Raw genomic sequence first — 13,263 nt, 5'->3', positions numbered from 1 at the left:
CCCTTGCAGCTGTAGCTCATCATTGAAGGGCTGAGGCGGCAGCTGCCCTGCTTCGGCCCCTCGCCGCTTCCCCGGCCGGGCAGAGCCGTCCCGGAGCTCCGCTCCCCCCCGGCGGGAGCCGCGCCCCGCCCCTGGGCCTCCATCCGCGGCGGTCAGGCGGGCAGAGGGCGGGCCCGCTCCATCGCTCGCAGTTCCGCTTCCGGCGCACGGGGCGGCGGCGGGGCCGCTACCTCTTCCTGCCGCCGGAGCGGGTGAGGCTGGGGCCGTCGGAGGGGGCTGCCTCAGCGGGATCCGAGCCCCGGGCTGCCCGCGCGGCTCCCGCTGCAGGCGGGGGTGGCGACCGTGTCTGGGGAGCGGCCAACGGCACCTTCCCCCGGGACCGCGGGCGGCATAGGGAGGCGATGGGGTCGGCGCGCTGCGGGGCTGGAGGGGGCGGGACGCGGGGGCTGCTCTGTCCCCAGCGCTTTCCTGAAGTTCCCTGAGGGCTGTCCCTGGGGGGGGGGGGGGGTGGCACGGGCACTGGTGTGAAGCCGTCTGGGCGGCGAACGAAGCCGACCCGCACCCGGCGCGCCGCGGCCATGGGGCACAAAGCGCGGTGGGTGTCGGCCCGGCCGGCGGGGCCTGGTGCTCCGGAGCGCCCCGGGCCGCCCCTCAGTGCTGGCGGAACCATCGCTGAAATCTTACTTGTTCTTTCTGTGCCTTGTGCATTAAGAGCGCTGAGGGGTCTTCTAGAATTTTATTTATTTGTTTATTTATTTTTACGAGAGCGAGGACACAGCAGGCGTCCAGAGTCGTGGATGGTGTCCATCCCGTCTCGGTAAACCATGGCGTATCAGCTGTACAGGAACACCACGCTGGGGAACAGTCTGCAGGAGAGTCTGGATGAGCTCATACAGGTACGTGTGGGGCTTGGGGCCTGGGCGATAAACTCATAAAATGAGAGGTTACTTATTAAATCGGGTTCGTGGTTGCAGTATCAGGGTACTTACAAGACAAGAGGGCACGGTCTTAAGTTGTGCCAGGGGAGGTTTAGGTTTGATATTAGAAGGAATTTCTTTACCGAGAGGGTGATCAGGCATTGGAATGGGCTGCCCAGGGAAGTAGTGGATTCTTCATCCCTGGAGATATTTAAAAAGAGACTGGATGTGGCACTCAGTGCCATGGTCTGGTAATTGCAGCAGTAGTGGATCAAGGGTTGGACTTGGTGATCTCTGAGTTCCCTTCCAACTCAGCCCATTCTATGATTCGATGAACGTGTGGGAAACTTACTGATTGAAATCAACAGCTTTTAGTTTCTTTGTGTCTGGGAAGTCTTTTCCTCAATATTCTAGATAAAAGAAAATGTTTTATGTAAGTAGAAAAATTCCCTGTTGCATGGCCCAGTAAATGAACAGTCAGATTAATCTGGAACACTGTAATCGATTTGCAGGTCTCCTGGTTGCTTCTGAAGAGTATGTATCAGTTGAAATCTTTGTGTAGCACAAGAATGTCACGTTGGCACATTGTTTCTTTTCTCACAGCTAGAATATGAAAAAGGAAGTACAGACAGGAATGTAATACTGGTGTAAACTTTTCTTCTAGAGATCTGTCTGCTCCATGTTAGCTTTATTCTCAAGTTTTAAATTTGTATTGTATTTTTGAGTTTACTTTGAAACGACTGAAACCTTTTTTCTTTTATACTGTAGTCCCAGCAAATCACGCCTCAGCTGGCCCTTCAGGTGCTTCTTCAGTTTGATAAAGCTATAAATTTGGCACTGGCACAACGAGTCAGGAACAGAGTTAATTTCAGGGTAAGATAACTATATAAAAGCTTTTAATGAGGTACAGTAAATAGCTATTGATGCAGTATTGTTATGAGCTGTGTGTTCTAAGCAAAAACTTTTGAAGGTCAATTTTGATTCTGAAATAATGACTGTGAATTGTATATTCTGCATGCAATTGGAAGGCTTGGTATCTTTTTTATTCTGCCAGAGATCTTTTGAAAGAATGCACAGATTAGAAACACATTTGGTGAATGGATGAAAACAGTGGAAGAGGGAAATGCTAATGGGTAGCATTGCCATTCTCTATTAAAAAGAACATCACTTATTTTCTCTACCACCCTTAACTTTCTTTGTATATAACATGGTATAGAAAACTGTTTGGAATGTGGATAAATTAAAAAAAAAAGGGACTTGGAGCTCAAGTTCAATTTTAGTTTAAAATATGTGAAGATAAAGGCCAAAAGATTTACATAGCATCATTCTCAGTAATGTATCAAACACAAGAGTAGCATTCTTTGTCACATAGGTCAGTTTTGTAATGATTTTTTTTTATTTAAACTCTTAAGTAATGTAAACAGTTATAGAATTCACATCTTGTTATGGTCACTGCTGTAACTGATTTTTGTTATGGCATGTTTTAAGAAACCTTCGGATATTATTCCTTTATACACATGACAAAAGTTACAAAACTTCTTAGTATACCTGTGAAGCTTCCCCTTGGATCAACCATGTCGCTGCCTGGGCTTGAAAATTTCCACCACTGGAGGGCATTTAAACTACAGTTTTCCTCAGAACTGGTGGCTGCCAAGTTTGTATCCTCCCAGATTCACTGTTGGCTTTATGTCAAACTTAGTTCTAGCAGGTATATAGTTCAGTAGATAGTAAACATCATATTTTCTGTTACTTTTGAGATGCCTCCTACAGAAAATCTCTTTTCTTTTAATAGGGGTCTCTGAATACATACAGGTTCTGTGACAACGTATGGACATTTGTACTGAATGATGTTGAATTTAGGGAGGTAACTGAACTTGTGAAAGTGGACAAAGTGAAAATCGTAGCATGTGATGGAAAAAGTAAGTATGGAATATGATGTAAATAAGCTGAGACACAAGACTTGATAGTTTATAGAAAGCTGTGACCGAATGTCTTATTAAAGCTGGATTGATTGTATTATTCAGTCAGAAGTAGGGCTCTGCATTCTCTTTTATGTATGATGAGAAATTAAACAAAAGCAAGCTGTTTCCCAACTCATAAGCACCAAAGTAGGGACATGCTGGAGACTGCTGTGCACCCGTCATTGGGAACCACATACTACTACAACATTTAGTATGTTGAAAGTAATCTTAATTGAATTTCTGTGTGGTGATTTTTTTTTAAATGTGAACCTGTGTGTTAGAACAGCACCCTGTTTTATTGAATTCTGGAAGTTCTTCATCAGCCTGAGCAAGCAATTGAGACAGCTGCCAAAGCAGGTTTTTGCTGGAGTTGATAGCAGGGGGACCCAGGTGCATGAAAACCTTATGCTGGCATTTGAAAATCATAAGATTTATATATTGCTCAAGAGGCCTACTGAATGTGTACTGCTTACAGGAGTTTATGTTGAATATCTGCTTGACTTCATTACTTCTGTTAATATTCCTTGAAATTCTTTACTGGAAAAACTTATTTAGTGACTTTTGTGGTTTGTAACTTCTAAAACTATCCATGTGGCAGAGTATCACTAAAGGTGTGTCAAGTGGTGCCATCTGTTTCATCACTAAAGGAGTGATGCTAGAAGGAAGAACTGAGAATGGAAGAAGCATTATTTAAATGTATCCTAGACCTCAAAAGCCTTCATGGCTTCCTGACCCTGGCATGATTGTAGTGGTCACTTCAAGCTGTAGTCCTAAATTGTTTGGTCAGCTTCTGGTATTGGCCAAGCATATGACCCTACTCTGTTGCTTATTAAAGCTAGTAGAGGAAACTTTACTTTCCAAGTATTTATTTTTTTTAATTGTGATATCCAGAACTGGATAACTGAAAGTTGCTGTTAATGTTACAGCGTTTTTTCCCCACAAGAAGTTGCCTTGCTAGAGGAACGTAGTAAACCAAATCCATATCCAAATTAGGTATTTTTTCCATAGCTCTTAAGAATACAGAAGCAGTAATGGTAGTAGTACCAGAAATTGCACTGGTGTTGGTTGACGCTTCTTAGAAAAGTTCAGAACAGAGAATTGCTCTCAGTTGTTTTCTGAAGATCATGCTTATTCTTGCATCTATTTCAAAATGCAAATTCAACTATAGACCACACTCTATAGGAACTCAAGTTACTGGATGTGCAACCCCTTTCTCTTTAGTACATCATGTCATTTAGCCAGATTTGCTTGTGGCTGCCTGCAAAAAAGTGTTTGTGTTATCACTACAAGGTAGAGCAAAGCTTCTTGCCTTTTAATGCCTTAATAGTCAAAGGTGTGTGTGTCCAACCTTGAAGTTTTGTGCTGGCTCTTTTCACTGTTGTTAACTGGAGTTTGGATAAGTACAGAATATGTTCTCAAATGCTTGGGGGGAGGCTTTTGAGTTTGAGGAAAGGATTACAAAGTGGTATTGGTTCTCTTTAATTTATACTCTGCTGTAGTGGGGCAATGTATTACTGACACTTTTTTTTTTTTTTCTTTCCTAGACACTGGTTCCAATACTGCAGAATGAATGGAAGTGTGGTTTGTCTGCAATATTTTCTGTTAATATGCAGCACTTTCTGGAGAGAAGCACAGAAAGGGACTGTGTTTATACTTAATTCTTGTGATGCAGATGGGAGTTAATCTGTATGTACTACAAAGTGTCATGGAATGACAGCAGAAGAAATAATCTGTAGCATTTCTTCAGTTCACCTTATAGGGCATGAATACAATGGTTTTTTTGTTTGATTTTTTGTTTGTTTGAGGTTTTTTGTTTTGTTTTTTACAACAGATACTGTTGCCTTTTTTCTTCAAAATAATTTCTGTAATAAACTTTTATTTAAGAACTTGTGAATGAGTGATCATTGGAAAACTTGAACATTGATAGTGTGTTTTCCTAGTACTGCCTTAAGTGTGTTTAGAGTAAGGTTGTAAATTCAGAGGTCTCAGTCACAAGGTTCTGAGTATGTTTGTATTGATTAGTAGTACAAGAATTGTACTTTACAAGAATTGTACATTAGCTCAAAGTTATTGCACAGCTAATCAAAATGAAATGGTGACACTGGGTCTTGCAAGATTGTCCCGCATTCTCAACAAATGTTAGTACTGCTTGTTTTAATATTTGTCTGATTTTTTGTAGTTATATGGAATGCATTTAATTGAACACCTGGCCAGTAGGATTTCAGTGAAGGAATTATGAATTTTTAGATAGCAAATGGGTAACCTTGTTCTTTTTTGAAGACTTAAACCGTCCAATAAATAACTAAAATCAAGAAACCCTTAAAGTACTTTATTTACTAGGAATATCAATATAATATACTGACAGCTTGTTTGTCTGACTTAACAGCAGTGTGGTTATAGGAATGCTACCTGCCTCAGCAGGGTCACAGACATTTTTTTTTTACAGTAGGCTACTTACACACCACTAGAAACTGGAATGTCTACAGAAGAAAAATTGGGGGTCAGTGTTTTCAGATCAGTCTAAATCTTGGGGATTGTTGGTTGATGAGAAGCTTCTGAACTAGTGTAAGGTGTTTTTTTTTGCTAGCAATGTAATCTTAAAAGAAATGTACAAACTAATGCCTGTTGTACATTTTTTAGTACGTGTTTTTAGTACATGTTTTTAGTACATGTTCTTTAGTACATGTTTTAAAACATTGTACATGTTTTTTAAAAAAGATTTTTAAAACAACTGGAGTGTTTTGGGACAGGAAGCAATCTATTCCTGGGCAGTGATAATGAAGGGACCATGTGCTCAGGGAATCTCTGTAATTTAGTCTGTGAAAGGTTAGAAAGCATGCAGAAATGGGGAAAGGAATATTTTAGGTGAAACAGACAAGCCAATTATCAGGAACAAGTGGGCAGTCATTGCATATGCTTCTGTAATCTAAAGATTTCTTTCCTCAAGACAGTCTGAGAAGGCCTTTCATGCCAAACAGGTGAGAAGTTACCAAATGAAAATAAGAACTGAAGGGAAGAATAAGGGAGTTTTATTGCTTGCTTCTCCATGATTTTTTTGCCATTTTCTACTTTTTGTGTTTAAATTTGTGCTAATTCCTTCATGCTCATATGATTAATGTGCCTTGTGGTCTTGAAAGAATTGTTGAACTTAGACCTAAAAAATTGTTAACTGCATTTTTGTTATGCTAAGCTATTTTAATATCCAAGGGAAGACAAAACCATCTCACTTGCTACAGCATCAGTACGCTTGCTGCTATTTGGTTCTTCCTTGCATGTGTTATGGACTGATTAATTTATTTGGTTTCTTGGTGATTTTCCTCAGAAAGGTCACAGTTGCTTCCACCTATAGGTAAAACAGAGAAAGTAAAAGATACTTTTGCACCTTGACGTTGAGCAGAAATTAAATAGAAGAAAATTGAGAGAAGGAAATAAATATCAATACAGAAGTGGCTGTGGGTGACTGCCTATGTTTAATGTGGCTTCCATGGAAAAGGATTTTGTGAATTTCATAAGTGCACAAACCAGGATGTGAACTGAGGTAAGCTGTTTGCACTGAAGGAAGCTGTTGGAGCAGTCAGGGGTGTCAGTGCCTGACTAAATGTTATCACAAAGACACAAACTAAAGGCAAGTACTGAGCAGGAAGAATTTGTGATGAAATCCCGTAAGACAAGTTTAATCAGGGTCATTATGTACACACAATGACTGGGTACAGTGAGGTAGATGAGAGTTAGTTATAACACAGATACCTGCTTTGAAAGATCTCAGCAGCTTATGAGGCATTATTCCAGTTAAGGTGTTAGGGACTTGGTTTTGCTATTCTGAACTCAAAATTTCTGGGGCAAAATAAAGAAAAATAGAGATGTTGTAAAATGCCTTTTAATTTTAATAAGACTGTACTGTGCAATATGGACTTTTCCTTCACTGTAATCTAAAGGGTTATCTTGGTTAGGAAAATAGCTTTGCTTAAAGATAATTTTACTGTATAAATTAGTTACTATGGCTCAGTAGATAGTATGTTACAGATGTATTAATATTTAGTTTTCACGTTGTACTAAAGGAGTCTGCACCTTCTAAGGAAGTGGAAAATTGTTCATTGAAAGTCCAGTTAATGTTTCATGGTTACTGCTGTTGCAACCAGAAGGACAACAACCTTACCAAAATGACTGCAAATACTTTACTGATTTGCTTCTAGTTGAGAGATAATTACCTGTTTTTCTCTAAATGTATTTCAATAAATTAATCTTTTTATTACAGGGCAATTCAGAGATTACAATATAGAGTATAAAAGAAATGCAAAGCAATAAGGGAATAGACCCTCCTAATTAGAATTAAGAAAAGCTGTTCATGGAACCACTGTGTAAATATGTATTATGCCAGTTTCAGCTCTCGGAAATAAAATACAAATAAAAGTGAGTTGAGTTAAAATCTGTTACTAGATTTGACAATTTCATCTTCCTCTGAGTGTCTTGAAAGGCCAATGGGAATTTACAACATATTTCCTCCTTTGAGAGATGATGGTTTGTTTAAAGTTCAGGCTGTTAGTTAATGATTGTGGACAGAAGTGCCAGACAAAGTTAACACTAATATTTCTGATATGACAACGTCCAATTTTTACTGATGAAGTTAATCTGGGGTTTAACCTGTTTTTAGGAGGTGATTCTATACTCTGATTTGCCAGTGTTACTTTGGGCTACAGCTTGTCCTACTCTTATTCAAAGATTATTTCTTTTTCAGTTTAGCAACTAGCTTGGGCAAGTTACATTCTTCCTCTTTGCCCTGTTGCCAGTTTTCTAAGATGCTAGCTAGCCTATTGCTAAGATACTTTGAGATCTCTCTGATTCTCTCTAATCTTGTACTTGAAATTTGTATTTTAAGGAAACGGGTTTTTTTGTTTGTTTTTTTTTTTGTATCATTTCTCTGACGTGTCTGCACTCACAAATCTGACGTTTCTGCTATCTTTGGAAGAGGAAATGTAGTGAACATAGACTATTGCTTTAATTCCCTTTTTTGAATAAACAAATGTCCAATGATATGTTGGGGTTTTATGTTTGAGAGCTTTTTCTTGCCAGTAGTTGTGAGTTTTGCCTGTAATGTTTGCTGTGAAATGACCATTGCATTTTAAAAATTAGTATTTTAATCCAAGTTAATTTAAAATTATCTAACTAAATCACAATGACATATTTTCAAATCAGTTATTTCATCTTCTCATCCTATTTAAATCAGTGTTTTAAAGATCTTTGGGATCACAGTTATCATTTCATCTACATGTAGCCTGGCATTGTTGAATTGCTTCAGATGCTCTTTGTGTAATGCTAATTTTCCACTGGAGAAATCTTGGTGGATTTATGTATAAAGGTGAGTGTGTTAACTGACAAAAAGGTTACTTGAAGATATTTTTGTTAGTACAAAGACAAGGAAATCAATCCCTCAGTATTACAGGTAATGAAAAGCTGTAGGGTCCATGGAAAGCAGCTGTATTTAATGTGAGAAAGTGGGAAAAATACATGTGGGTAAAATACAAAAGTTCCCAAATCTTTCAGCTTTTAGAAATTTAAGAAAATGAATTGGATGATGATTTTGTTCATCTGAAAGTCCAGATACAATACTGGACATACCAGTTACATTACTGAGAGCACTCCTCACAAAAATCTCTTTTCCAGGGGAGGGACAGAAAAAGTAAGATGTTTAATCACCATTAAATACATAAACATTCCTTTCCCTGTGTTTACAGATGGAGAAGCAGGGTGTGGAGAGGTTAACTGGTTTAGTGGCTCTGCCTAGGAGGACTACAGGATACAGAATGCCCAAGTGCCATCTGTTTTATTATATTCGATTTTATTGACAGATGTATGGGGTTTTTTTGCTAATGGCTATTGACAAAAAATGAACTTTAAAGTGATACACAAGCAGGTGCCAGGTGTTAAGCTGAGCAGTGCCAGGTGCAGGTGGCCTGCTTTGTGGAAAAGCCCAATTAGTTACGCTTTCAGATTTGCTGGAATCAGCAGACATTATCTGCTGGGACTGGGCCCTACATGTTGGTTTTTGGTTTGTTTTGTTTCAGAAACTGTTAAGAAATGAACTGAACCAGACATCACAGAATTCGTACTGCAGGAAAGCTGCCCGGGGTGCCGCGCTGGAGGCCGCGCTCCTAACGGCATCTCTGAGGAGAACCCGGGGAGGGGACAGAGAAGCGCGGGAGAAGCGCAGCGGAGGGGAGGAGGCAGGGCCGAGGGGAAGCGGAGACCTCCCGCCTTTCCACGCCGGCCATTTCGCTCCGGCCCCCGGCCCAGCCCTTCCGAACCAAGTTCGGTACCTCACGCGCCCGGCGGCTCTGACCGCGCGCAGCACTTTCCCGCCAAGCGCAGTCCCTTTCTCCTTCGCCTCAAGGGCCGCGAGGCGCCCACCCGCCCGTTCCGCGGCGAGCTCCCTCCGCCAGCGCGGAGAATGCGCCGGCGCCCGTCTCGCCGCAGACACGGGTCTCCAGCCCCTCCTGCGGCCCCCGAGGCGTCGCGTCTGGACTCGCCTACGGAAGAAAGCAGGTGCTGGCGAGGGACTCCGCAGCTTCCCCTCAGAGTCCCCGGCCGTAGAGGGCCCTGTGGCGCAGGTGCTCCTCGAGACACTGTATGGCGGCATCGTCCACCAAGGGGTCAAACTTGTTGGCCAAGAGTTGGTGCTGCTGGAGCAGCCAGGGCACATCACCCACCCCGTAGATGCAGACCGCCCGCTGGTGCTGGCCGGTGCAGGGCGGGTAGGGCGCACCTTTGCTGGTGTCACCCTCCATGTACTGCCACTTGACCACACGGGGCAAGGCAATCATGTCCGAGAGATGGAACTTGTCATTCTGGGGCATGGCACCTGGCACACCGGGCATGCGGTTGAGGGTGGCCCAGACGTGCTCGTCGGGGCTGTAGGTGTCCTTGGCCCACTCAAGGAACTGCTGCACCGTGGGGTTCTCAAAGATGTGCTGCACAAAGGCCCGTGAGACCACGATGTACGCGTTGCCTGTGAACATGGGAGAGTTGTGGGGTGGTGGCAGTTTCTCTGTGGCTGTCCGTGAGATAGACTCCCCCACTTCGTGATGGTAGTGCCAGCGCTCCTGTTTGATGGCTGAGGGCTTCTCTGACTCCATACTGTTCTGGCCCTGTAGGAGCTTCAGGGCACGGACAATATCAGCATTGGTCTTGATGGGGAAATCAGTGCCACAGGTGTTGAGGATGTAGCGCCACGGCACAGGGCTCTGCAACAGGTCCTGCATGCAGTTGAGGTCAGCTTGCAGTCGGGACCAGGAGGCATAGACCACTTTTTCCAGGCGGCTGGCCACAAAAACATTGGGGAAGCAGGCCACAATGGCCCTCACAGCCTTCTGGAAGGTAGACGGAGACTTGTTGTCAATGTGGACACAGTAGATGTTCTGTGGGGTGTAGATGGACCGCAGGAGACGCTCGAACATCTCAATCTTGTTGTGGATGACCATGGAGTAGGCGATGGGGAACTCTGCCTCTTCCTGGCTCAGTGGGAACTGGATGAACCTCCGGGTCTCCTTGAAGTTGCTGCAGTCCTTCGTCATGTTCAGGTAGTCTGTAGGTGTCAGGGAAACCTTCTTCTTCCCAACCTCCAGGTTGCTGAGCTGGGCCTCCTGGATGGCTTTTGCATCCCCGTGGACAATCCCTGAGCAGTTGATCCTCCTGCCGGGGGAGAGCTCCAGCACTTGGTAGAGGAGCTGGCGGCAGCGGGGTTGGGTGGCAGCGTCCAGGTGGGTGTCGGGGCAGGGCCGCGTGGCGCTGCGCAGGGCCAGGGCAGCAGCCAGCAGCAGGGAGCCGAGCAGCAACGCGCACCGCCGCCGCCCTGACATGGGGCTCCTCTCGCACAGCCGCATGGTGCTGCTGCCCCACCACGTGCACCCCAGCCCACAGCTGACCGGCTTCCACCAGGCTCAGTCTTGGCTCTCAGATGGACTTGATGGAGGTTGCTGAAGCTGGTGCCGTGCTGGGAGTAACCTGGCAGCCCCGGTGCCTGCTTCCTGGGTAGTGGTGTAATAGTGGCAGGGCGAGCTCAGCATAACTGCAGGTGATTAATGGGTGAGTAAAGGAAGTCTCCTCCCTCCCTGTGATATGACTGGGTTTGGTTTTGTCAGCCCTGGAGGTGGTGGTGTATCTTGCGTGTCTGATTAAAAAAAAATATTTTATCTTACCCCTGTCCAGTGTGTAACACAAGGAAAATTCCTGTAGTATGTAACCTCATATAATACACTTACAAAAAATAGTTTATTAGATGGCTTTGGGATCTAACCTGCTTTTCTGGTGTTATGATCATTTCAACATAGAGGTTAAGGAAGTGACAGCAATAGCTCTGTAGTCCAGAAGCCCAGCTGCAGAATGTTTTTTGCTGGCCTGGAGCATTTTGAACTTTAATGAAGGATTATTGCAAAAGATGCTGAACAACTGGTCGAAGTGGAATCTCTGCTTCTCCAGTGGAAGCAGAGAGACCGCTTAAAGGATGAGAGAATATTGGTGGAGAATATTGGTCAGGACCTCCTGGCTAAGGATTACTTTACAGAAAAAGAGGAACAACTACCAGGAACTAAAATGTGCCCTGTACTCTGAGTAAGTAATGTCTCCTTGCTTTTGCAGTCATCTTGAACCACTCTGTGGTTTGAACCAAACATGATATTTGGTACCAAGTTTGTAAAAACAAGGTCCAGTTTTAACAGTTTCAGTGATGAGGCAAAATTTCTAAGGGGGAAGGTTTCCAACATGAAAACAAACAGTACTTTTTTTTTCGTTCTTCAGATGTATCAATGAACCAAATACACAGGTAACCTGCAACTGGACTGAGGACAGTTGGTTTAAGTGTTGTTCTGTGCAGGTTTTAGAAGCCAGCAGCAGTTACTTCTGCAGTTTCACAACTGAGCGTGTTTGTTGCATTATTAATTTTGTTCAGTTCAGTAAATAATTGTCTTAGACATCCGTGGTTCAGATATTCTAATGGGCATTATGGATGGTAATGATGATATACATACAGTATTCCTATATACCCAGCTGTCACGTTGCCTGTGGCAAGTACCAAAATGAATGTGCCTGGAAGAAACATGGGGGGAAAAAGGCTTGTGTATGTAAACTAGATGGGCCAGCTGCTTTCTCAGTACAAGTAAGTAACTAAACCCATTTATATATGCACTAAAATTTGTTTCTAAGCAATGTTCAGCTTGCCCTACAGAGCTTGTTCACCTGGACAATGTCAAAGCATCCGAGGAAAGGGGTTTTCTGAGAAACTCTCATTGTAGGAAAATAATAATCCTCTGGGTGCATCTTTTGCACTTCCAAGCAGCTCTTCCCCTCCAGGTCACCTCTGCTGGACTGTATCCTTGCAGTATTGTATGTAGGAATGTCAAGATTTGTATTCTTGGGATTTTCCTTTTCTGAAGCAGTGTCTTTATATTGATCCTCTATGTTGATTTCAATACTCAGAAATCCTCTTTCATACAGGCACTGCTTGTGGACTTGGAAAACAAGTGCATGTGTTACATATGGTATAGCATTATAAGAACAGTTGTTTCTACTTTGAGGTTTTAGCTGCTTTGTATGTGTCGAGCTGTGTAATAGTGTGGTGGAGGAAACCGCAAATTCCCAGTCCCACAGGAAATGCTGAAAACATGGTGGTTTCACATGGGAGCTCTTAAATGGGTTGCAGTTATTTCCAGTAGTGTGTATTATTGAGTAATCTTTCAAAAATTATGGTGATGGGATTTAGAAATGACCCCCAGGGAAGTGGTCACAGCACCAAACCTGCCTGAGTTCAAGAGACATTTGGTTGACTCTCTCAGGCACATGGTGTGATTCTTGGGCTGCCCTGCACAGGGACAGGAGGTGGACTTGATGATCCTGATGCATCCCTTCCAACTCAGCAGGTTTTGTGATTCTATGAAATACAATGGTGTTTTTCTCAAAGGTGTTTTTCAGGAGTTTGAAAAGAAACTAACTCTTTAATCACATTTTTACCATCCATAATTCTTTGTTGAGAGTCAACAACTATGAAGTCTAACCTGAGCCTTGAAAAATGTGTTTTCAGTGTTCGCAGCTGTACTTTCAAATCCAACAGTGTATTCTGTCTCTGAAAAGTGCCAAAAGCTAAAAGAATACCCCAACCCACCTAGCACCTCAAAACAGTGTGAAATGACAGCAGATTGCTGCTGTATTTTAATTTATGTTGCCTGGTGGCAGAAGTCATATGCATGGACAGAGAGAGAGTAGATTGTAGGACTAATATGCTGCTTTAAAATGCTGTCATACACATTGATGGATATCAGCCACATAGAAAATTATTTTTGGAAAAGTTATCTTTGTTGATAACTTTATCTGACAGTAAATGTTTTTTCAAGGAAAGC

General features: G+C 43.0%; 3 protein-coding genes across 5 annotated transcripts in view; 2 read left to right on the top strand and 1 right to left on the bottom strand.

Moving 5' to 3' along the window:
- The first annotated feature begins 174 nt into the window (after positions 1-174).
- Positions 175-5,190, top strand: GTF2A2 (general transcription factor IIA subunit 2). Of its 3 annotated transcripts, none has more exons than XM_030456879.1 (5): positions 175-251; positions 766-896; positions 1,686-1,790; positions 2,710-2,836; positions 4,423-5,190. In XM_030456879.1, the coding sequence occupies exons 2-5, from the start codon at positions 825-827 to the stop codon at positions 4,446-4,448; spliced, it is 330 nt and encodes a 109-aa protein (XP_030312739.1). In that variant the 5' UTR covers positions 175-251; positions 766-824; the 3' UTR covers positions 4,449-5,190. The 3 variants fall into 3 exon arrangements, with proteins under 3 accessions (XP_030312739.1, XP_030312741.1, XP_030312742.1); XM_030456881.1 differs by lacking the exon at positions 175-251 and adding an exon at positions 259-333; XM_030456882.1 differs by lacking the exon at positions 175-251 and adding an exon at positions 387-406.
- Positions 5,191-9,352: 4,162 nt separating this feature from the next.
- OTUD7A (OTU deubiquitinase 7A) overlaps positions 9,353-13,263 on the top strand; it is a 140,231-nt gene continuing 136,320 nt past the window's right edge. The window contains exon 1 of the mRNA XM_030456739.1: positions 9,353-9,418. The gene's annotated coding sequence lies outside the window, so the exon portion shown is untranslated. The remainder of the gene's footprint in view (positions 9,419-13,263) is intronic.
- GCNT3 (glucosaminyl (N-acetyl) transferase 3, mucin type) lies at positions 9,409-11,022 on the bottom strand. Its single transcript, XM_008504677.2, has one exon. The coding sequence runs from the start codon at positions 10,753-10,755 to the stop codon at positions 9,448-9,450; it is 1,308 nt and encodes a 435-aa protein (XP_008502899.1). The 5' UTR covers positions 10,756-11,022; the 3' UTR covers positions 9,409-9,447.

The sequence above is a fragment of the Calypte anna genome, chromosome 10 (genome assembly GCF_003957555.1).
Source record: "Calypte anna isolate BGI_N300 chromosome 10, bCalAnn1_v1.p, whole genome shotgun sequence".
Classification (NCBI taxonomy): Eukaryota; Metazoa; Chordata; class Aves; order Apodiformes; family Trochilidae; genus Calypte; species Calypte anna.
The sequence above is the reverse complement of the archived record's forward strand: the minus strand, read 5'-3'. Positions and strand labels throughout refer to the sequence as shown.